Consider the following 24,715-nt stretch of genomic DNA (forward strand, 5'->3'; position numbering starts at 1 on the left):
ATGGTGACTAACATAATATAATAAAAAATCATTAAAAAAAATATGACTCTGAATCCTGGAAAGGCTGTGTAACTTGCCCATGGTCACACAGTTAGTAAGGAGCCGAGTCAGGATTCAAACCCAAGACTATGCTATCAGTTAAGTTAGGCGAAAGAGAGCCTGAAGTTGCAATTATCTGCAGCTGATTTCCTTGGAGAGCAAGAAAGCAATATGGTAGCGTAAGAAGGACCATGCGTCAAAGACCCAGGAACCAGGACTGAGAGAATACAGGCTTGCTTTTCTGAGAATCTTACCACTTATTAGTTGGTAACCTTAGGAAGTCCCCTTTCCTCCACTGGCCTGTTTCACAGTCTATAAAATGAAGATGGAGAAGGTGAATAAAGATACTTTTATAAAAGCCCCTGATCTGTCTCGCTCTTTGGCACCTAATCTGAGAAAGGATTTGTTCCTTTTCTTTGGCTCCCTCTGCTGACACGGAGCAAGAGAGCACATTTGTTGCCCAAACCATTTCAGGTTTATTTCAATTATTAATCAAAGGTTTGCCCTTTCCAAGGTCGTGATGGGCACCTGGTTACCTGCTGGGAAAACTTAGACAAGTAATAATTATAAGTCACTTCCTGATCGGCACTCAGCAGAGCAAAAGAAGTGCAGGTCTAAGTAATTCAAATTTTTATTGTATACGTGGAAATCATCATCACCATCATGGAAATAACAAGAGCTAATATTTATTAAGCAGACAATAGGCTGCTCGTTATCTGAAGTACTTTATCTAGTTTCATTTCTACTTTATTCTTAAAGTAACCCAAAGTTACTGTTTATTATCCTCACTCTGCACTGGGAGGGAAGTTACAATCCAAACCCCTCCTTTTCCAGTTGAAGACATCGAGGCCCAGGGGCATTAAGTGAATTACGCAAAGTTATACAGCAGCTGACTGCTGGTAGAGGTAACTCTAGAAGCTAGTCCAGAAATCATTAATTAATTAATTAATTTTGTGTCCAGCTTCTTCAATTTAAAATCTGGCTGAGGAGATAGAACTAATATCTCCTAATAATTAACAGGAGGAGGTGTGTAATTAGAAGAACAGATTTTGAGGTTGAAGGGAGCCTTGGAGTCTATCTAGTATGACTTCCTGCTTTGACAGAAGCTTCTCTCCATACCCCTGACAATTGGATACTTAGCAATTGAGTTGAAACCTGCCTCCAGTCCTAATCTTTTTTCCCTGGAGCTACACAGGATGTATTTAAGCCATCTTCTATACACAGTCCTCCCAAAATTTGGAAACAACCCTTGTGAACTTATAAAATGTCATGTCTGTGCTAAAATCCCCAAATGTATTTGTCTTTCACGTTACATATAAATTCATTATAAACCTCATTGTCCTCCTCCAGTGGGCTCCAAAGATGGCCTCCTGGTATTTATGTCCTTGTGTAGTCCCATCCTGAATTTTGGCTGCCCTTCGACCGACATTGGTGGGGCAGAAGTGACCGTGCCAGTTTTGGTGCTAAGCCTTAAGAAAACCTGACACCTAGCGTCTTTGTGCTCTTGGAAGCTAGCCAATGTGTAACAAGTCTGGCTGCCCTGCTGGGGAGGGTAAGATGCCGCACAGAGGACGGAGGCCTCAGCTCTGGGAGTGATGAGTCCATCTTGAATGTTCCTGCCCAAGGGCCTCCAGAGTACTTCAGCCCCAGCTGCCAACTGACCGCAGCTGCAGGAGAGTTTCCGAGCAGAATCAAGAGGAGAACCACACAGCTGAGACCAATCAACACACAGAATCATGAGAGATAAGGATAAAATTTACTAAGCTATTAAATTTGAGTGGTTTAACACCGATAACTGAAACAAACCACTCAAAAACTATTTCCAGAACCCAAATTGGTTGTCCAATGCCGAGGATGGAAGGAATAGCGTCTGTTCATTCTGACGTTATTAACGCTGTCCTGGACTTATTTTACATTTAACGATTGTGTCATCAGATTGAATGTGTAGCTCGCTATACAACTCCAGTGTTTGTCACAGGACGGCTGTTTGGCTACTTCTCTCCAGTGTCTTCCTAAAAGGTGTTAGGGACCCATATAAAAGATTTTTTTTTTTTTAAGATTTTATTTATTTATTTGACAGAGAGCCAGACAGCAAGAGAGGGAACACAGCAGGGGAGTGGGAGAGGAAGAAGCAGGCTCCCAGCGGAGGAGCCCGATGTGGAACTCGATCCCGGAATGCCGGGATCACGCCCTGAGCCGAAGGCAGACGCTTAACGACTGCGCCACCCAGGAGCCCCCATATAAAATATTTTATATCTTTTTCCTTGATAATTTTCATCTTCTCTGTCGTGACTCATCATTCCCGTTCGAAGAGATTTATTTTATTTTATTTTTTTAAGATTTTATTTATTTGACAGAGATAGAGACAGCCAGCGAGAGAGGGAACACAAGCAGGGGGAGTGGGAGAGGAAGAAGCAGGCTCCCAGCGGAAGAGCCTGATGTGGGGCTCGATCCCAAAATCCCGGGATCACGCCCTGAGCCAAAGGCAGATGCTTAACGACTGCGCCACCCAGGCGCCCCCGAAGAGATTTTTAGAAAATCGCCCTGTTATCTAAGGTAATAATGATCTCTTGTGCCCTCTGCAATCACAACCATACAATACATATCTTATTCAGATCATTGTGATAAAACTATCGAGTGGGACCAGGCAAATTCAGAGTCCTTCAGCCGGGAACAGAAGACTTCCTGATGAGTAGGGGCTCTACTGATAGAGCGACACTTCTAGGAAGTGATCATTCCAGCTACGAGTGTGTTTCGTCTGCTGTTCACTAAGCTGCTTTTCTTCTCTTGTTCTTCATAATGACATCGCGGAGCATTTGCCTTCCCTGAACTTTGTGACTATAACTTTCCAATAAAGTGGTGTCAATTTAGTGCCTGGCACGATTGGCTCTTAATCAACTCACGTAGGCTCCTAACAAACACCACTTTATTTTCTACACCGTCAGAAACAATTTGTTTTAGAATTTGAACGGCACAGGTTGGGTGTTAAACACACCTGCGTTGAAAGCCTGGCTATTTTTAATTGTGAACTAAGCCAGATTGTTCAGCTTCTCTGAGCCTCAGTTTCAGCTGTAAAATGAGGATAATAATACTTTCTTTAGGCGTTTGATGTGATGATTAAAACGAGATATTGTACGGAAAACGTTTATCACCAAGCTCACCTTGTCATACCTCAATCCGTGTTGGGTTTCATTATTGTTCCTGTTTTATTATTGTAACAATAAGTTGTTACTCAAGCTGTAGTTTCTAAAATTGACCTCTTCTCTTTGCACGTCTCTGAAAATTTGAATAATATATGCCTATCCCTAGTTTTATGGCACCATGCTGAAGAATATAGCAAAAAATAAAAATAGTGCTTCTTTCTATCCGCCATCTGTTATCATTAACCATCTGCCCGAAGCTGTGGGCCTATCCCTTTTCTTCTTCCTGCTCGAAACACTGATTAAAGTGTGTCCCCCACCCCTGCGCCCAGCTCATACCTTTTGAGTCCCTAGCATGTTTCACGTGGCTCAACTCATTTGGGGCTCCAACCTACGTCAGACAGAGACCTACGGGGGCCACTCTTGTTCCTGCCATATTTTGCATAGGTCTGTCATCCTGTTGTAGGTCTGTCAACCCAGGAGTAGCTTGGGTCAGACCTAGAAGTTATTTAGCTCTGCCAGGATGGGATAGAAAGCCCGTCAACACTAAGAAGTCATGAGATGTAGGGTTAGGGAGCAGGGCTTGGAGAAGTAAGGGGAACTGGGGCACTGGAAAGGGAAATGAAATAGAATTATAGTAGCAAGGATGTGGGTACCAAGTCATAGAACCGGGCACAAAGCTGACATAGTGAGATACTAGAAAGTACCACATCTAGGGTTCCATACATACCGCCCCGAAAACTGGTGGTATCAGATCTTAGGTCTGAGTTGAATCTGTAAGTAGTAATAGGTGGACCCCGGCGATGCTCGTGGTTACTGTGCTGCCCCGGCAGAGCCAAGTGATGTCCTAACCTAAGATGTCCTCCGAGAGAATTTCCAAGATTCCTGACACTTGCTTATCCCATCCCGTTCTTCCGGCTGGTTTTGAATGAAATCTTGGAGAGCCTTTCCTAACCAATTCCTGAGACTTGGAACATGGCCTTATTGTAAGACTAGATAGAAACCTATCAGATGCCTGCCTTTCAGGAGGATGACGGCATTTGACTACAGCTGAGTGGGATTCAGGTCACCGGTGACTCTCTGAGTACTCAAAGTGTCAATTTTGTGTTAGAACAGATCTCATAAGAGTGGAAAGAGGCAGTGATGGGTTACACTTCACAGGGCAGTCATTTTCAATCCACTTTAACAAGCTAAGGGAATGGTACTGGCTATATCCCTTCGGCTGTCTATAGCCTCAAGGTGCCCTTAAACGTCACTCAAAAGGCATCTATGACTTTTACCATTTCTTAACCTTTTAAAGCAAAAAAAATACCCCCTCCCATTTTTTTAAGAGTTAGAGAAATAAACCCCACCACAAGCCCACCTCCAGACATAACATCTCTTAACATTTTGGAGTGTGAGCTAGCTTCTCTCTGCCCTCCTCTCCTCCCTCCATCCTTCCTTCTTGTCCTCCTCCTTCTCTTTCTCTCCTTAGACCTCAAGGTCAGAGAGTTGAGTTATTTATACTTCTCAGTCATGGCACACTATCAACAATTGCATGTCCTTGGCTTTGCTTCTGTTTTATTTTATTAGTTTCCCCCTTCATCCTGAATCTTTATTCCCAGTCCTCCCTCCTGCCACTGGTAGCCATTCTAAGATGCTATCTTCTTGTATTTGTATGCATCATTGAAGAACATATTGTATTTATGTATTTTTTAATTTACATAAAAGGTACTTGCTATAGGTCTTGTTCTGTTTCTTTTTATGTTTTAACTCAGCACCATTTCTATGATCTCTTTAGAGTTCGAGATGTCCATCTGGCTCCCTGCTAACCGCTGCATGGTGGTTGGTAACGTGCATCCACCACATTCCATTTATCTATTTCCCGAGTCATGGACTTTTTGATTATTTCTAACATCCTGCTGTCAAAAACAACACAGTAAACATCCCCATGCGTATGTCCCTATGGATCTGATTACCAGAGGTATATGGACAGGAGTGAGCCTGCAGAGTCATAGGCATAGAAATATCTACTACAACTAAATGCTTCTAGGTTGTTCTATTTAAATGGTCATGACAGGGGTGCCTGGCTGGCTCAATCGGTAGAGCATGTAACTCTTGATCTTGGGGTTGTGAGTTCGAGCCTCATGTTGGGTATAGAGCTTACTTAAAAAAAAAAACTAATCGAAATGATCATAACGTTCTTTTTATTTGAGAAGCGCCTTGCATACTGTAAAATTCTCTCTTTTAAGGTGTGTAATTCAGTGGTGTTAGAGAGTTCACAGAGTTGTGCATCTAATTCCAGAACATTTCAGCACCCCCAAAAGAAATCTGGTAACTATTAGCAGCCACTCTCCCCTTTCTCTTCCTGTGGACCATGTTCATCTGCTTTGTTTCTTAAATTCCACATATGAGTGAAATCATATGATATTTGTCTTTCTCTGACTTATTTGGTTAATTTTCTCTATTGTTTTTCTATTTCTCATTTCATTAATTTTTACTCTAGTCCTTATTATTTCCTTCCTTTTGCTTGCTCTTAGTTTGGCTTTTTTTTTTTTTTCAATTCCAGTGGAGTTAATGTTGCTCTGAGGTTAGCTTGACCTTCTTTTTCAGTGTCTTAAGGTAGAAGATTAGGTTGTTGATTGGAGATCTTTCTCTTTTACACATTTATAGCTATAAATCTTCCTCTGTTCATTGTTTTCACTGCATCCCATAAATTTCCATATGTCGTGTTTTCATTTTCATTCATCTCAAAATATCTTCTAATTCCCTTCGTGATTTCTTCTTTGACCCATTGATTATGTAATAGTGTGTTGTTTAATTTACATGTATTAGTGCATTTCCCAAATTTCCTAGTTACTGATTTTTAATTTCATTTCACTGTGGTCAGAGAACATATTTTGCGTGATTTCAATCCCTTCAAATTTATTGGCCTACCTATGGTCTGTCCTGGAGAATTTTTCATGTGCACTTTTTCATGTGCAATTTTTCATGTGCATTTCATGTGCAATAGATATTCTGCTGTTTTATGGGGTGAGTGCTCCTTAAATATCTGTTAGGTCTATTTGGTTTATGGTGTTGTTCAAGATTTTTATTTCCTTGTTGATCTTCTGTCTAGTTGTTCTTTCCATTATTGAAAGTGAGGTATTGGTATATTTAACTATAATTGTTGACTTGTCTATTTCTTTTTTTTTTTAAGATTTTATTTATTTATTTGACAGAGATAGAGACAGCCAGCAAGAGAGGGAGCACAAGCAGGGGGAGTGGGAGAGGAAGAAGCAGGCTCCCAGTGGAGGAGCCTGATGTGGGGCTCGATCCCATAATGCCGGGATCACACCCTGAGCCGAAGGCAGACGCTTAACCGCTGTGCCACCCAGGTGCCCCATGTTTATTTCTCTCTTTAATTCTGTAAGTTTTTGCTTCATGTGTTTTTGAGTTCTATTTTTAAGTACATGTAGGCTTATACTTATGTCTTCTTGATAGATGGACTCTTTTATCATCTTAAATGTTCTCCCTGTCTCTAGTAACACTTTTGCATTAAAACCCATTTTTCTGATTTTAGTTTATACACTTCTCTTTTAATTATTGTTCACATGGTGTATATCTTTTTCCATTGTTTTATTTTCAACATATCTTTGGCTTTCAATCTAAAGTGTGTCTTTTGTGGACAGTATATAATTGAATGATATTTTTGAATTCATTCTTCCACTCTCCATCTTCCCACTTCAGTGTTTAATCTATTTACATTTAATATAGTTACTGAAAAGGTAGAATTTACAACAGCTATTTTGTTATCTGTTTTCTATATGTCTGATGTCTTTTCTGTTCTTTTATTCCTCCATTCCTGCCTTCTTTTGCATTAAACATATTTTTTAGTTCACTGTTTTCTCTTGTTTCTTTAATATTTTTTAAGTTATTTTCTTAATGGTTACCTTGGAAATTACAATAAATTTATTAATTTGTAACAATCTAGTTCTGATGATTACCCATTTGATTTCAATATTGTAAAAAACTTAGCTCCAATATAGCTTCATTCTCTCCCCATTTTGTGCCATTGTTATACAAATTACATACGTATACATTATAAAGCCATCAACGGAGCCTAGTAATTATTGAATCACACAGTTCTGTTTTAAAATAGACTGTGGGAGGGGCAGCTGGGTGGCTCAGTCAGTTAAGTGGCCAACTCTGGATTTCAGCTCAGGTCATGATCTCAGGGTTGTGAGATCCAGCCCCACATCGGGCTCCCTGCTCAGCAAGGAGTCTGCTTGAGATTCTCTCCCTCTCCCTCTGTCCCTCTTCCTGCTTGTGTGCTCTTTCTCTCTCTAAGATAAATGGATAAATCTTTTTAAAAAATAAAATAAAATAGACCATGGGAAAAAAAAGTTACAAACAAAAACACATGCATACTGCCTTTTACATTTACCTCCATAAAGTTACATTTACTAGTCTGTTTCTTCACGTGGATTTGGTTACTGTCTAATGTCCTCTAATTTCGCCCTGACAGATTTCCTTTAGCACTTCAAGTAGTGCAGATCTGTTAGTGGCAAACTCTCTCAGCTTTTGTTTATCTGGGTAAGTCTTAACTTTCCTTCACTTTAAAGGATAGTTTTCCTGGACATAGAATTCTTGGTTTATAGTTTTTTTCTTTCATTACTTTGAATTTACTATCCCACTAACTTACGGCCTCTATAGTTTCTAATGAGAAATCAGCAGTTAATATTTTTAAGGAGTTCTTTTATTATTTTTATTTATACACAGTGAACTGCACAGATTTTTAAGTGTAAGGTTTGATAAGTTTTGACATATGTATACATCTATATAATCTCAACGCAATCAAAAACTGTAAAACTTCCACATTTACAAGAAATTTCCTCCAGCCCTTTTATAACCAATACTGCTATCCCCCTCTGCAGCAGCTTCTACTCTGATTTTTTTTTTTAAGATTTTATTTATTTATTCGACAGAGATAGAGACAGCCAGCGAGAGAGGGAACACAGGCAGGGGGAGTGGGAGAGGAAGAAGCAGGCTCCCAGTGGAGGAGCCTGATGTGGGGCTCGATCCCATAATGCCGGGATCACACCCTGAGCCGAAGGCAGACGCTTAACCGCTGTGCCACCCAGGCGCCCCTCTACTCTGATTTCTTTTTCCTGTCCTTGCGCGTTATAAAAATAGAATCATATATTATGTACTTTTTATGTTTGATTTTTTTTACACTGCATGTTTTAAGATTTATCCAAGGTGTGGCATGTATAATAACTTATTTTTATTGTTGACTAATGTTTCATTGTAAAAATATACCACAAAGTATATATCCATTTTCCTGTTGATGGACATTTGGATTTTTTCCAGATAGGGCTATAATGAATAAAGATGCTATGAACATTCTTTTTTTTTACTTGAGAGAGAGAGAGTGAGTGAGAGAGAGAGAAGGAGAGGGAGAGAGTGTGCGCATGAGTGGGGGGAGGGGCAGAGAGAGAAAGAAGCAGACTCCTGCTGAGCAAGGAGCTTGATGTGGGGCTCGATCCCAGCACCCTGAGATCATGACCTGAGCTGAAGGCAGACGTCTAAATGACTGAGCCCCCCCAGGCACCCCTGAACATTCTCATATAAGGTTTTTTGGTGGACATATTTCCTGTTTTACTTGGGTAAATACTTGAGAGTAAAATGCACGGTTACGGGATATATGTATGTTTAACTTTATAAAAAACACTTTTACAAAGTAGTACCACTTTACACTTCCACTGATAATAGATGGGTTCAGCTACTGTTATTTGATGCTGTCCAGTCTATTTTGGAATTAGCCATTCTAGTGCCTGTAACATAATATATTGTTGTGATTTTAATTTGAACTTCACTGGGATTCTTATTGTCCATTCATATATATTCCTTAATAAAGTGTCCACGTAAGTCCTTAGCGCATTTTAAAAATTTAGCTATCTTTTTTATTGAGTTGAAAGAGTACTTTAGATATTCTGGGTACAAGTTCTTTGTTAGCTAATAGGCATTACAAATATTTTTTCCCTAGTCTGTGGTGTTTTTTTTAAGATTTTATTTATTTATTTGACAGCAAGAGAGAGAGAGAGCATCAGAGAGAGCACAAGTAGGGGGAGTGGCAGAGGGAGAGGGAGAAGGCTCTCAGCAGGGAGCCTGACACGGAGCTCAATCTCAGGACCCTGGGACCATGACCTGAACCAAAGGCAGACTTTTAACTGATTGAGCCACCCAGGCAACCCACACATTCATTTTCTTAATGGTGTCTTGTAATGGGTAGAGGTTTTAAATTTTGCAGAAGTACAATTAGTCTATTTTTTTTATTGTTTTATATTCTTTTACAGGATCTTTTTCAATCCTAAAGTTGTAAATATATCCTTGCATGTTTTATTCTAGAAGCTTTGTAGTTTTAGCTTTTATGTTTAAGTCTATGATCCATCTTGAATTAGTTTTGTATTATGTTACTATGAAGTAGAAGTCAAGGTTTCCTTTTTTCTAGTTTTCATTACTGTTTTTTTTGTTTGTTTGTTTGTTTTTTAAACCTGTGTCCTTTCTCTTTAGGATTGCATGGGCTCCTCTATTGAAAATCAACTTGCTGCAGAAATGTGGATCAAAGTCTGTATTCTCTATTTCGTGTCATTAATCCATTTGCCCCTCCCTATGGTAATAGCACATTGTCCATATCTTTATAGAAAGTGTTGAAATTAGATAGTATAAGTCCTCCTGCTCTGTTCCTGTTTTCATTTCTTTTGGCTCTTCCAGTTTCTTTTCTTTGTGCGTACATGTTAAACTATGAGCTTCCCTTTTAGAACTGCTTTTGCTGCATCCCACAAATTTTGGTATAGTTCCATTCTCATGTGCCTCAAGATATTTTTTGATTTCTGTTTTGATTTCTGCTTTGACCCAGTGGTTGTTAGTAGTATGTTGTTTAATCTCCACGAATGGTGAATTTTCCAGTTTTCTTCATGTAATTAATTTCTAGTTTCATATCATTGTGATCAGAAAGATGCCTGACATGACTTCAATCCTCTTAAATTTATTAAGGCTTGTTTTGTAGCCTACTATATGATCTATCCTGGAAAATTTTCCACGTGCCTTTGAGAAGAACGTATATTCTATTGCTTTTGGTTGGAATGGTTTGTGTCTATCTGTTAAGTCTCTCTGGTAATAACATGTTGTTTAAAGCCAGTGTTTAATTATTGATTTTCTGTCTGGATGATCTATCCCTTGGTGTAAGTGGGGGTATTACAATTCCCTGTCATTGTACTGGTGTCTATTTCTCCCTTAAATTCTGTTAATATTTGCTTTATATATTTAGGTGCTCCTATATTGGGTGCATAAATATTTATAAATATTATATCATTTTGTTGGGTTGACCTTTTTATTATTATGTAACACCCATCCTTGTCTATTATTAAAGTCTTTATTTTAATGTCTATTTTGTCTGACATAAATATGGCTACTCTAGCTTTCTCTTGGTTTCCACTTGCATGCAATGTCTTTTTCCATCCCTTCACTTTCCATCTGTGTGGGTTCTTACATCTAAAGTGAGTCACTTGTAGGCAGCATACAGATAGGTCTTGTTTTTTGTTTGTTTTTTAATCCATTCAGCCACTCTATATCTTTTGATTGGAGAATTTAATCCATTTATATTTAAAGTAATTATTGATAGGTATGTACTTGTTGCCATATTGTTAATTGTTCATTAGCATTTTTTTCATTCCTCTCTGTTCCTTTCTTCTTCTCTTCTTCCTTTGTGGTTTGACGGTTTTCTTTAGTGGTATACTTGCATTCTTTTCTCTTTATCTTTTGTGTTTTTATTACAGGTTTTTGCTTTGTAGTGACAATGAGGCTTACATATAACAAATTATCTGGAACACTCTATTTTAAGTTGATAACAACTGACATTTGATTCCATTCTAAAGCTCCAGAAGATCTGTATAACCAAGAATTATTACATTATGGAGGGTAAGAGAAGAGCTCCTAACTAAATTCTGATTTCCTTATTCCATGTTTTCAAACTACAACATATTGTAATGACATTAATAAAAATGGCAGCTGCTATAGCAGCACCAGTTCATATTTATTGAATACATACCATGAGCATGGAATTGTTCTACAAGCTTCACATTGGTTATCTCTCTATTATTATACCTACTTAATAGATAAGTAAACTAAGGCTAAGTAACTTGACTACCATACTAGTAACTAAAATTCTGAGGAGCCAGGATTTGAACCCAGGGAGTCTGATTCCATAATCCATTCTTTCGGTCATTCAACTAATATTTAGTGAGTAACTACCATGTTCCACGCACTAGGACAGTAGTGGTGAATAAAACAGCGGTGGTCACCCTACTCAGACATGGGATTTGCATTCCACCTCTGCCACTCTTTCACTCTGGAACTTGGTGCAAATCATTTAGGCCTCTGAGCCTCAGTTTCCTCATCTCTAAATGGGGATAATAATCTACTTGTCCAGCTGTTCTGAGAGTCTTACAAAACACTAAATGTGAACATGCTTTGCAAACTGTAAGACACTACACAAGACTTATGTGTTAATAACATATTATAGCATCTCTGGAACTTATGGTGTCTAGGCTCTAGGACCTCCCTGCTTCTTTCTCAGGTCAGGAAGTCCATTTCCTGCTTAATGTTTGAGAAGAGGGGAGAAGGGCCAAGATGTGTACAATCCTCCTGGCTGTAGGTCTGGCCTCTGGAGTATCCCTCGCAACCTTCTAGAACTCTCAAGGCTCTCCTTATTCTCCATCCCTACTCCTGGGCTCAGTCTGCCCTTCGACCTATTACCTTCAGACCCCAGGGGCAGAGAGTTGAGAAACACAAGGGAGAGGCTGCATTGTAACTGGGTTCTGGGACACTGGGTGGGTGGGGGGGGAGGAAGCAGTCTAGAGGGAGGAGGTAAGAGGCAAGGCCTACTTATTCATTAAGCACGATGCCTAGAGCCCAGGATACTTTAAGTAGTCCATGAAAATGTTTTAATGTTCTCTAACATCATATGAAAAAATATATATGTGTAATCTATAATCTAGCTTGCTACCAGTACAATCATAAAACATGATTTATTTTTAAAAAATCTGTAAGGGAAGGGGCCCACAAAGGCAAAAATGCCTAAAGTCCACAAATGACACGTCTAGAGGGAGACAGAGTTAAACTGTGCTTGGGCACCATCTCCATCCACACACAGTTCCCTGGGTTCTCTCCGCTCATTCAGTTCTTTTATTTGTGTTCAGTTCATATGGAGGCCTTTCTTTCCTTAATATAGAGATAGTTTCTCTTAGATAAGAGCTAGTCCATTTCCAGCAACAAGTAAGAAGTTGGAGCTTGGTGGATCAGTCTATCTACCTACCTACCTACCTATCACCTATTTACCTACTTATTTTTATAGAGACTTAGAGAGTCAACCCAGTAACTAACCCAGAACTAACATTGCTTCTCTCCATTTGCTGTGATCAGTAAATATGTTATCTCAGAGAACTTAAATTCCCAGTTTGAGAACTGATATACATCTCTTTGTGAGTGATGTTTGGTGGGTTAAGTAGTTCTGTTTAACCTACCTAATTAATTTATTAAGAAGTCTCTGGAAAATTACTTGAGACTGAACTACCGTGACCTTTGGTAGGTTCTGTCCTTGAATCTCATCCTTTTACAAAAATGTTCATCAACAACTTGTCCCAAGTCCTTTATCAATGGCTTTCAAATTATGTTCTGAAGATCTCTTACACACATACACACATACAGTTTCTTCTCAGAGACCCCTCAGTACTGGGCTAGGGGGCAGATGGGGGGAGTATGACCATACACAGGCAGGACGAAGCTTCTATTCCTTACCCCACCCTCTTTCTATTTATAGTAGCTTTGGTTTACTAGTGGTTACCATATAAGATTTTATTTGAACATAGGTTCGAGTGGCTAAATAAAACTTGTAAACCATCTGTTTAACTGGAAATTGTAAATCTTTTTCCATGATGATATTTTTGAGTACTGATGTGTCTTTATATAAGATGTGTGTGTGTGTGTGTGTGTGTGTGTGTAAGGAATTTAAAAGAAACAATAATTTATATCTTAAGGATCAGATTTAAAATGTGGCATTTCTACTTTGCTTAGCCTGTTCAACAGCTGAGTATTAACTCTGGTTCCTACTGGTTAGAAAAGTCCTACAACATTTGACATCCTTTGAGATCTCAACAGATTGGGGAATCATGGAGAAATTTATTTTTGGCATTAAAATAAATGCTTCTACTAAGTTTTGTGATTGACAAGGAAGGGGGGATGTTAAAATTCCAGCTCCTATAGGATCAACATAAGAAATAGGTTATTTGGTTCTACCGGACTTTTTTTTTTTTTTTTTAAAGATTTTATCTGACAGAGAGACAGCCAGCGAGAGAGGGAACACAAGCAGGGGGAGTGGGAGAGGAAGAAGCAGGCTCATAGCGGAGGAGCCTGATGTGGGGCTCGATCCCATAACGCCGGGATCACGCCCTGAGCCAAAGGCAGACGCTTAACCGCTGTGCCACCCAGGCGCCCCCTACTTGACTTCTGATACAGATCATTCAACCACAAAGACATTCTCTGACATAAGAACCCACCACAGGCAAACCCATTTGTGAACTGGGGGAGAGGGAGAATTTAAATGTGAGCACCTAGAACAAAAGGACTTATTTTTCCATTTGAAAAATTCATCCTGGGGTTGATTTCCTAAGTGTGCATTTCCTCTTCACGGTCCTGGTCATTAATCACCAGTTAGTGTTTAATGAGCACCTGCATGGATCATAGATCCCACAACCAACCTGAAAACTCAAAATTTCGGTTGCCTCTTCCTCTAATAATTATAATCCACCCCCAGGGATTGGTCCTCACTTGTTTGGCATTTTTGTTTTTGCAGAACTTGAATCAGTGCACAGGGCTTCAATGTCTTTTCTTATTCCTCCCCTCGCCTTTTCTCAAATCCAGAATCTCTCAACCCCTGCACGACTGCCATTTTGGGCTGAGTAATTCTCTCTTTAGGGAGGCGGCCAGCTGTCCTGTCCCTTGTAGGAATTTTAGCAGCATCTTGACTTCTACCCACTAGATACTAGTAACTCTCCCGCCCCAGTTGTGACAACCAAAAATCTCCAGACATTGCCAAATATCCCCTCGCAGGGGTGGTGGGAGGGGGTAAAGCTGCCCCCTATTGCGAACCACGGCTCTCAAATCTATGAGGATCCCAAGCCTGAGAATCCTACCAGAAATCACCTGGCCACAACCAGACATGGTTCTCAAAGAAATCTTAGACACATGTAATTTAACCAAGTCGGTGCTCTCGACCCCCGTTGTACATTTGAATCACTGCAATATTTACAAATGATTAGCTGGGTATTAGTATTTTTTAAAAGCTCACCAGGAGATTTCAATTTGTAGACAGAAGAAACGTGTGCTTAACAGTCATAATACTTGTAAAAACTTAAAAAACAAAGCCACCAATTTTATTTCAAATAGGCAATATCCAGGTAGTTTCAGAGCAAGAAAAAAAATTCCATGTTGGTCGATTATAGAACAGGGACCACTGGAGACATTTCACATTTACTTTTTGTTCTGTTATCATCGCAAAGCAATTGGGAACGTGGATACGTCTGGGAATGCCGGGCTTTTTAACAGTTTGAATGAAGGTGCCTCATTTGACGTAGAGCAATTTCTCTGGTGCCTGTAACTCACAGAGACTTGTCACCGAAGTGCCATCAATTAGGGAACTTCACAGGGAAGAGGCTGACCAAGGGGAAATTCCCCAAATGTATTGTTTGTGATTGGCACGGAAGGAGGGGCGAGACTTGGGAAGGGAGGCCTTCTGATAATGTTTTTCGACACATGAAAAATATGACGAAATTACTACCTCTTTCCTTTGTTAGTGTTTCAGTAACAACAGGAATAAAACCACACGATGAAGGTCTTTATATTTTAGGATCCCAGGAACATTATATCCAGAAGGTGTACACATTTTGGCAGCTGCCAATCCCACGTCTTCTGGCCAGCCAGGGAGGGCTGGCCGAGATTCGTGACTAGTTACTGATCTTCTGAAAGGTGTAGGATGCGTTAGGTGACGTTCAACTTTCCACGTGACCTTAGGCAACTCACTTAACTTCCCTGCGACTTTGTTTCCTTATTTGACAAAATGGGCAACATGGCATTTATCTCAGACGGTCACTCTGAGGATTAAATTAGACAATAAATGTGAAAGTGTTTTTATGAATTGTAAAGCCCAATAAGGTACCACTATCTTTCCAGGGACCTCCTGTCCCGAAGATTCCACTAGATCAGGATCCCGTGGCCTCCAGTTTTGGCTTCTAGGGCATGTGTAGAATAATGGGCTTGTCAAATGTCTGTCCTCAAGTGGACAATTAGGAAAATACATTTGAGTTAAAAATACAAGGTGATGTAATTTCCATGACTGAGGTTACAGTTGTATTTTAGGTTATTATATACCAAAGCCAAGAAAATTAATTGGTGCCCTCTAAAATGCAGAGAGCAAGAGATTAATCTGATAAATGGTTTCCATTAAAAAATTCCATTTGGTTTCCCAAATTTATCTTGTCTCCTGAGGTTTCTGAATGCCACAGCGTCCTTCCCCTGTGCTTTCCAGCTGTATTCTGCTGTTTCCTATATCCCTAGGCTTGAAGAATATCTGTATTTATGCAAATATAGTAGCACAACATAACTACAGAGTTAACCTATTAGCTCCCTAACTCATTGACATATTAATTGAAATCAGAATTAATTGAAATGTTTTGTCTTTCAATTTAGTTTCGGTTGATACTCAAAACATGATCTTGGTGGAAAAATAAGACTTTCGTAATGCTGTTTCATACAGGTGGTGCAGCTGAGACCATCCAAATAAGTCCATGGTCAAGGTTCTACGTTATCAGTGCTCGCCTAGTAATAAGCATTCCCATGAAAGGATGAAGCAAACAGAGCAGGAGATAAGGCTATTTCAGGGGACAATCAGTGCTATCTTGGGGGAAACCGATGAAGCAGAGGTCAGCATTTGCAAACTTTCCCTTGAATGCTTTTACAATTAGGTGCCTCACATGGCTAGCAGAGAAAATTGGGTGGATTCCATCTGAGTCTTATGAGAACGCAGACACCCGGATGCCGTCTTTTCTGAAGAGAACGCTAGTGCAGCCAATTGTAAACCCCGAACCGAGCACACTATTACATTCTCACACTAAGTTCATATTTGTCTAGTTTGTCCTCGGATTGTTCTGTCTCGAAGTCTGGCTCAGGATCTGGGTGGTGGATTTCAATGACAAGAACGTAGATGAGGCCTCCAATGGCAGCGCCAACCATAGGGCCCACTACAGGAATCCACCAGAAGTTATTTCCCGCTCTGAAATCAAACAAGAAGTTAGTGATGCGCTACTCAGATCTTCCCCCTGGTATTACTAGCTATTCAGTAACAAGCCAGCCTTTCTCATGCTCATGGTTCCCTTTTAACTGAGCAAGAGCTAAGTATAAGGACTTTCACTGTAGCTTCGTAAGCATCATCTTAGATTTTTCATATACCTGATTTCAGATGATCTAGTCCATTGTCCTATTAGTACCCGTGGAAGAATACGTCCCATTTATTTTCTTTTCAGGAAATAGAGTCCCTGAACCCACTGTCAAAATGGAAGGCATCTAGGGACAGTGCTGGTCGATTCAGGAACTGCCTTTCCCTCATCCTGAAATGATGAGTCCTGGGGATTAGGAATGGAAGGATGTGGAGAGGTCCTTGGATAGCATTGGTCTAGGAGGGCAATCACAAAATAAACAGTCAGGAAGTGTTTGTCAATGAATGAACTAAAAAAATGAAAGGGGGATGTAAGAATTACCTACTAAATAAATTTAATTTCATGCTTATTTTTTGAGGTCAGAGCTTAAAGCTACTCTCTGATAAGGCTTTCCTGCCGTGATTCTCTGTCTTCTGCAGAAGGCCTCAATGACAGCACATTACACTAGGAGCACAGATCCGGGAGAAAGCAGGTCCCTTCGTAAACGGTGACCATCTTTTTCGGAGACAGGAAATCCATTGAAATAACTCCATGCGAAGGAACACAATGCTCAGAAGCAAGCAAAATTACGCAATAATACTATAGCATTATTTAAGGATTTATCCGTTTCAGATAAAACTCTTCAAAGCGAGGGAATGATAAACACCAACACTGAGGATATGGGAGGAGGCAGGGGAAACAGCAGGAGCACACGCACGTACTTGAGGACTTCACAGTTGGGGAAAGGCTCATGGCTGTTCTTTTTAGCATTATGCTTAATAACCACATACATGTTCCAGGTGGCCTGCTGTTTGTATCACATTTGGATCAGAAAGGATAATAAAGGAACTAAGCCCTGCGCTTGACCTTCATTCTTCCCTCTGCATGGTGATCCCTCCTACCTGGCCATCCCCAGAAGCCTTAGCCCGGGAATGCAGGCCCGGGGCAGAGCACTGAGGGTGAGCACAGCAGCCACCAGATGTCACCCTTACTGCGCAGGAGCTAGGACGCTGCACTTCGCTGCGCTCTCAGTGCCCCCAAATCCAGGAGGGGCGAGCCCCCAAATCCAGGAGGGCTTTCCTATGAGAGGCACATGGGCTTTAAAGAGCTAGGAGCCTTCTCTTTGGTAAACACAAGAAGCAAGTATAAGCCACCTTATTTGTCTCTCGTTTCCCTTCTTTCGTCATGATTTAACCGCGAATCTCACTGTCCTTTAACAGATTCCAGTCCCAGGTCTCTGCCAGGACATATGTTCTCCTTTCACCTGTCGGACTCTTCCTTCTGTCGGGGCTGAACGTGTTGTGCCAGGGTCACAGGTAGGAAAATGGATGCCCTCGCACGTGGCTTCCTGCCTGGACTGATCTTACGTGTCCACGGTGTCATCTGCACACCATAATTTGGGGGATGCCAGGACAGTGCCTGGGTTACTTGCTTAAGGGATTCATTCCTTTGGGTAAAGCATTTAGAATATTAACAATACCCCTGAGATCCTTCATCCATGAAGTCATTAACATCTTAATGTGAATTCGTGGAGACCGCTTAGATGGAACACATCGTAATATTTAAGGGAAGAGCCAGAGTCAGCCAGGGTCCGTTGACTTGCCCTTGTCAGACCCTCTGGTGCCCCCCTCCCCTGGTCATCCTCACTGCCTGCCAGACAGGGGCAAGTGGGGGCCCGAGAATTAGGCAGTCTTGGTTTTACCTGATACCAAGCTAGGATATCTACTGAGATGCTTACCAGGGATGAGGAACCCTGAAAGTGTAGGATGATCTAGGAACACTCTGGAAATCTGTTATCCCTCCAAGGTTTTCTTGGGAATTTTTGAAGATTACCAGCCAGCCAGCTCTTTCCTAACTGGCTTCTGCTCCTCTACTCTCTCTTTTATAGTCCATTTTATGTAGTGATGTCAGACTAAGCTAGCTAAATTGGGGTTCTAAACATGTCAAACTTCTGCTCTAAATCCTTTGCTGCTTCCCATAATCTACGGAAGAGGGGGCAACCCAAGCCCAAATTTTTCGTTCTGGGAGACTAGATCCTCTATGATCTGACACGAGTTGTCCTTTCCAGGCTTCTCCCCTGCACCCTTCCAGCTAGACACGATTGCTTGTTACTCTCTGCCTGAAATCTCCTCTCTGTCTGCCATTTAAGCATGTCCAAATACTATAAAATATTTCCACCCCCATAATTCCTAAATTTGGAGTGGCAAACCTCTCAAGTGCTGGAGTTAACAAGTCAAATCTCTTTAAGGGCACTTGACAGCTTCAGCTTGGGTAAGCGCCTGTGCTGAGCCCTCTGACACAGAACACAAGGGAAGCAGAAGGGCAGCAGCTGGGTTCCATCACCTCCAGCCCAGGGCCTTGAGCAAGAGATCAGGGAGCTGCAGTGGTGAATATACGAATGCCTGAAGGGAAAAGACCCTGTCACAGAGGAACATGGAGCTTGTCTGGCAGTAGGGGAATTCTAGCATTTTGCCACAGACGTGATCTCCTACCATATACTTAACAAAGCCAAGAGAGGATAGGCAAGACCTCTATCTATCTTAGAACCACCATCACTCCTAGAGCTTTGGGTGAGTCACAACACAGGGCCCAAAGGGAGGCCTTCGAGGCCCCTTTGTTCCAGGCGTTTGTGTGAAGCTAACAGAGGTCACCTGATGGTGGGGGCAGCGGTCTCCTAGAGGGAGGCTCAGGGAGGTGGGATTAACGAAACTCAGGTTAATTCTGGGCTCTGGGAAGCTTTCTGACACAGGTTTTGCATTCTCCATTGGAAGGATACAAAAGAACCTTCCTAGTTGTTGACATTTTGTTCAACTTTTTCATGTTCTAGTGGTAATTATTCTGGAACAAGAGCTCCTCACCTGTGGTACTCTTCACATTTTTGGCCAAATAATTCTTCGCTGTGGGGATCTGTCCTGGCTACTGTAGGACGCTTGGCAGTATCCCTGGCCTCTACCCACTTGATGCCAGTAACAACTTTCACCTTCACCCTCCCAAGTTGTGACAACCAAAAATTTCTCCAGTCATTGCCAAATGTCTTCGGGTGGAAAAAGTCACCTTTAGTTGAGAAACACTGCTCCAGAAAACTCACTGCATTATTAGTTTCCTAAAGATAGGGGATGTTGCTTGATTTTCTTTGTATTCCTCATCTCCTAGGACATGTCTGGCACGAAGCATTTGCCCGTGCTTTCATTCAGACTCTGCTTAAGTTCTCCTGAGACTCTGTATATGCCAGGCCCTGGTCTCTTCACTGTGGCTGCTGCACCGGTGACGAGGCTGCCGGGTCCCTGTCCTCAGGATGCTTACGTTCTAGCAGCTCTCAGCCCTGTCTGTGGTGGTGATCTGACTGGTGTCAGTTGTTTTAAAGTTACTTTTTCACACTGGTGAAGGCAACCCAAACTTTTACTTAAATAAGTCATCACATGTGTATGATTATATGTACAGGTCAGCATTTAGGTATATTCTAGTCTTTTCTCACAGCAAATATCAGACTAGAATTTCCTCACACGTGTCTTTCCTACTTCTCTTTCTCCATGTTAGAGTCCTGTTTCTTGATGAACCAAAGTGAGTTCCTTTCCCACAGAGAGATGTGCTAAAGTGGGTGGGGCCAGACCACTGTGATTGCATGGGGCAAAAGTGGGAAGGAATAAATGGGCACAGTGTGTCCTGGAAGGTTGGTACCAACAGTTGACGTATTTCCTCAGCACATTCTGAGGTAGAAAGTATGGTGTCTTGCCATTTCCTGTGCACGGGCTCTCCTTCACGTCTGTTCTGCCAGGAATTTCCTATTCATACCTCAAGACCCAACTCAGCCCTCACTTCTTCCGTGATGCCTTTCCCAACTTCTGAGGCGTGGCTAGTCACTCTCTTATCTACGTTCGCCCAGCACTTTGTTTTGGGGATTGCCAGAGCACTTATATTGCTCAAGGCTAGTGTTTTAGCTGATTTTGAAATCTCCTTACGTAGCACAGTGACCAGCACAGACAGTGTTCAGTAAAGATCTGCTGAATGAGTGAAGCATAGCATGGTTCACTAGCAAGGGCCCTGTAATAGTATCAGAAGATGGAAATTCTAGGCCCAACTTTATCAAAAAGTGAATCTGCAGACAAGTTATACAACCAAAATACTCACATAAAACCATCTACCAACTGAGGATTTATTATTATTATATAGGGCAGGCCTATCTCTTTTGAATTTACCTGGAGCCTCTCTCTGTCTCTCTCCCTCTCTCTTTCTCTTTATGTGTCCATGTGTGTCTCCCCCCACTCTCCTCCCTGCCCCCACACCCCATATCACAAATCACCAGTGAAACAATCCACACCGATGACCAGAACACGCACTTAATCTCCACGTTCCCAACTGAACTCTCCCGGACCTCCCTGGTCCAAGCACAGCCCTTCCCAGCAAGACGTAGCATGAATCTCTCTTCCCCCGACACCGCCGTTACTTACGTGAAGACCTCAAACCCCCATCCTGCCAAAGCTGTGAAAAGTCTGGGACTCAGGTCTCGTGCTGGGTTCATGGCACAGCCACTGTTCAGTCCCAAGGAAGAAGCAATGACAATAATCAGGAGGCCGATGGCAATGGGCTCTAAGCCTCTGGGGACTCCCAAGTTTCTGGAGTCAAAAATGGCAAAGACGACCATGAGGAGGAACATGGTGGCCACTACCTGCAGAGGGAGACAATGCACAAGGGATTTAACTTGTACTCTGCTTCCTTGCCCGCCTCAGAATTCACCCCCTCTTGTTAAAAACAAACCTGGTAATAACTAACACGCACTCTTCTCATCAGAGCGACCCTAGATGCGGGGCTAGCATCACTTACACATTAGTGACACGCCAAGGGCACCTGCCCGGTCATGGCAGGCAGGTGTGAGCCCAGACAGTTCGGCTCCGGAGACTGTTACCCTTTGCTACAACTGTCCTGCGAAGCTGCTGTCCCGCTAAATAGAAAGGCAAGCTGCCAGCTGGCAAAACGGTTGAAGACGCTCAAACTGGCGAGAAAAACAACGTGAGTCATCAATGGATAAACAGGTGAAGGAAATGAGCAAAAGATTCATAAGAGAAAAATAGAATGAAGAAACAAGTAAGTGGGAAGAACTATGCAAACAGTACTAAACGTTAGGGACATGATACCAGTCCTCTCGGGCTCTTCTAGCAGAACGAGACGTGCCACTTTCAAAAGAAATGAAGACACCGCCCTTTTCCATGCAAGCCAAGGTTTGAGAGAGAGAAAGTCAGCATTCTTTCTCTCTTACCTCGAATGGGAAGGACGTAAATTCACGTAAGAAATCTCTAAAGAGATAGCCCAGCCCCAATTGCTAGAAAAGTCTTCCTTTTATTGAATGCAACTTTGTCTCACCATAATTTTATGGACTACATATTTTATAATTAGTATATAAATATTAGTGTATACATATTACATAAATAATACGTAAGAATATTAGTAAATATTTATTGAGCACCTATTACGTACTAACTTCCACCAAATCTCCGGGGAGCCTGTACAGACTGAGTCTAACTTGTTTTGCACTTGACATTCCCTCAACTCTTTGAAAGCTACTAGTCCATCCCATCCCCTCCATCCCCCAGCTCTGGCACACACACCTGCTCTTGAGCAAACATCCCCATTCTCCACTCACTGCTGTGTGACATCATTAGTTTTTTGCTCCTCTCTCTTGGTAGTGGGCCGTCTTGAACTGTGACATTTGGAAACGAGTCTAATCCTCCCGGTATGGAGTAGAGTCTAAGACCCTAACCTACTTCATTTGAATACTATCCTTCTATTTTTTCAGCTTATGAGAATATTCCTGTTTCTGGCAGCTGGATCTCTCTGCATCTTTTCCACCAAAACTCTTCTCATCATCCCAGCTCATTTAGTCTCTCTGTTCCAAATGACTAATGTGACTCCTACAGTCCAGTTTCCCATCTCATTGTCTTCACTCTTGCGTTGTTGCCTTTGTCTTTAGGGGGTCAGTTTTGTTCTACACTAGATCCAAAATTCCTGGGCAGGGACTGCTGACAATGCATTCTCCTCATATTATTCACTTCATCCTTACAAAGGAATCTGATAAGTGCTAACATTATGCCCACTCTACAAATGAAAACCTGACACCCCCAGAGGTCAGTAATTTAGCTAAAGTTGCTCAGGGAGTTGGTTGGGACAGAACTGTTATTTTAATTCAGGCACTCAGACTCCCAATCTCGGATCTTTACAATCACGTTTACTTGGCAGTCCCTCGAGCTCCAGACACAGGGCTGAGCAGACAGAGAGTGCTCAAGAAAGACGTGTTGCCTGTTTGGTTTATTGACCAAAGTGGAAAGGAAAAAGACTGAGGACATGAGGGCATGGTTTTTTTCATCTATCCATTAAATGGAGGTGGGCAGAGTTGGCAATCTGGAAGGCCCATTTTATACACATGCCCACTCTACCCTGTCCCATCGTGATCACAAGAGAATAACTGAAAGTTGCGGGAGATGTCCTCCCTGCGTCCTTCCTTCCTTCCAGGCTGACCAGCAGCCTTTCTGGGATACAGTAAGGGAGGAGGAGGCTATCAGGTTGACAATGTTAATCCTGCCACAAATTGACCAGAAGAACTGTGCTATTGGCTGCAAGACCGATGTCTGGGTGTAGCTTGTTTAGATGTCAATGAGGCAGAGACACTTCTAGCTACCTTGAGAGGTTAGGTGAACCCATGCACATGAGGAGACACAGAGGATCAGTGATACTCTGGGCTCAATTGCCACACTTCACAGTCCTTGAATTGACATAGAAATGTCTTTTCTCGTGGCTTCCATGTTCAGAGCACAGAAGAGACAGTGATCATAAAGCAAACCCTATTTGCCCTTTTAGGGGTTAAAATGTCCTGTCGTCCACTCTTTGCTGGACTTCAACCAATGCAAAACAAGTGTATGCACATTTTTTTAAAGATTTATTTATTTTTAGAGAGAGAGAGTAGGGGGAGGGACAGAAGGGGTGAGATAGAGAGACAATCTCAAGCAGACTCCCTGCCCAGTGGGGAACCCGCTGTGGGGCTCAATCCTATGACCCTGAGTTCATGACCTGAGCTGAAATCAAGAGTCGGATGCTCACCCAACTGAGCCACCCAGGTGCCCTCAAGTGTATCTACTAAAGAGAAAGCAGAAAACTTTTTAGTGGTATCAACTTTGGTAAAGGGAAAAACTTGCCAAAAAAGCTCGGGTTATGCCTAGTGACCTCTGACTTTGGAAACACAGCCTTTCCTTTCTGATGAGCTAGAATGCTCCTGTGCATTCCCCTTATTAGATCATATCTTTTCACCAAAGTTCGATCTTTGTTAAATGGACACTTACTTGGTCTGCAAATGCATTCGTCAGAGACAGATATGGAGCTGGGTATGTTGCAAAAATGTGTGCTGTTGCATTTTCTCCCACAATGAGCAATTTTCCACCAGCAAAGGCCATAAGTCCATCTATGGAAGACAAAAATCTGGTACATTAGTGTTCTCTGGGCAAAGCTGAGGGAGGCCTATGCCCGGTCTTGTGCTAAACAATCGCAGTCCAACACTCAGCTTCAGCTTGGCAGATCCATACCTCACTCCATAGCATGGCAGTTTTAGAAATGCCCAGAGAGATTCTAGGATGTCAGGTCAAAGACAGAAAGCCCTCGCTGCCCTCCCTGGTTCACTCCACACTTGAGCCAAATCCTTAGCCGGTGGGTCCGGGGAACTAATATTCTTTGGGGGGAATTCTTGGAATTTTTAAGGTCAACCAAATGTCAAGATGGAGCTTCGGTCTACTGTAGGCAGAATTCATAATTCCCAGAGGGTTCTCAGTAACCCCTAATACCAGTCCAGAAATTGATGGTGTTGTGTACAGCGAAGATGCCTGTTGAGCAAGGGAGACCGCAGTCCTCGACACAGTCAGCGCCGACCCCAGTTCTCTCCTGCCACAGCAGCTGGCTCTCCGAGTTTCTGATCTGGTCTCAACTTCTCCATCAGTCCTCTTAAGCTCTATTTCTCAGAAAGACACTCTGTGGGGAGACGTCTCCTTCCACAATGTGTTTCTCTAA

General features: G+C 41.9%; 1 protein-coding gene across 4 annotated transcripts in view; it reads right to left on the reverse strand.

Moving 5' to 3' along the window:
• AQP9 (aquaporin 9) overlaps nt 1-24,715 on the reverse strand; it is a 69,985-nt gene that overhangs the window by 13,272 nt on the left and 31,998 nt on the right. For 2 of the 4 annotated variants that reach the window (XR_005831975.1, XM_040620592.1), the window contains exons 4-5: nt 23,998-24,116; nt 21,118-21,335 (exon numbers count right to left, since the gene is read on the reverse strand). Coding sequence is in view for 3 of the 4 variants with exons in the window: in XM_040620592.1 (XP_040476526.1) it covers nt 21,118-21,335; nt 23,998-24,116 (337 nt within the window). In the remaining variant the exon portion in view is untranslated. Of the gene's footprint in view, nt 1-14,610; nt 16,528-16,868; nt 16,927-21,117; nt 21,336-23,997; nt 24,117-24,715 lie in introns of those variants that run through there. The other 2 variants (XM_008706025.2, XM_040620593.1) reach the window with 2 other exon arrangements.

The sequence above is a fragment of the Ursus maritimus genome, unplaced genomic scaffold (genome assembly GCF_017311325.1).
Source record: "Ursus maritimus isolate PB19 unplaced genomic scaffold, ASM1731132v1 scaffold_35, whole genome shotgun sequence".
Taxonomy (NCBI): domain Eukaryota; kingdom Metazoa; phylum Chordata; class Mammalia; order Carnivora; family Ursidae; genus Ursus; species Ursus maritimus.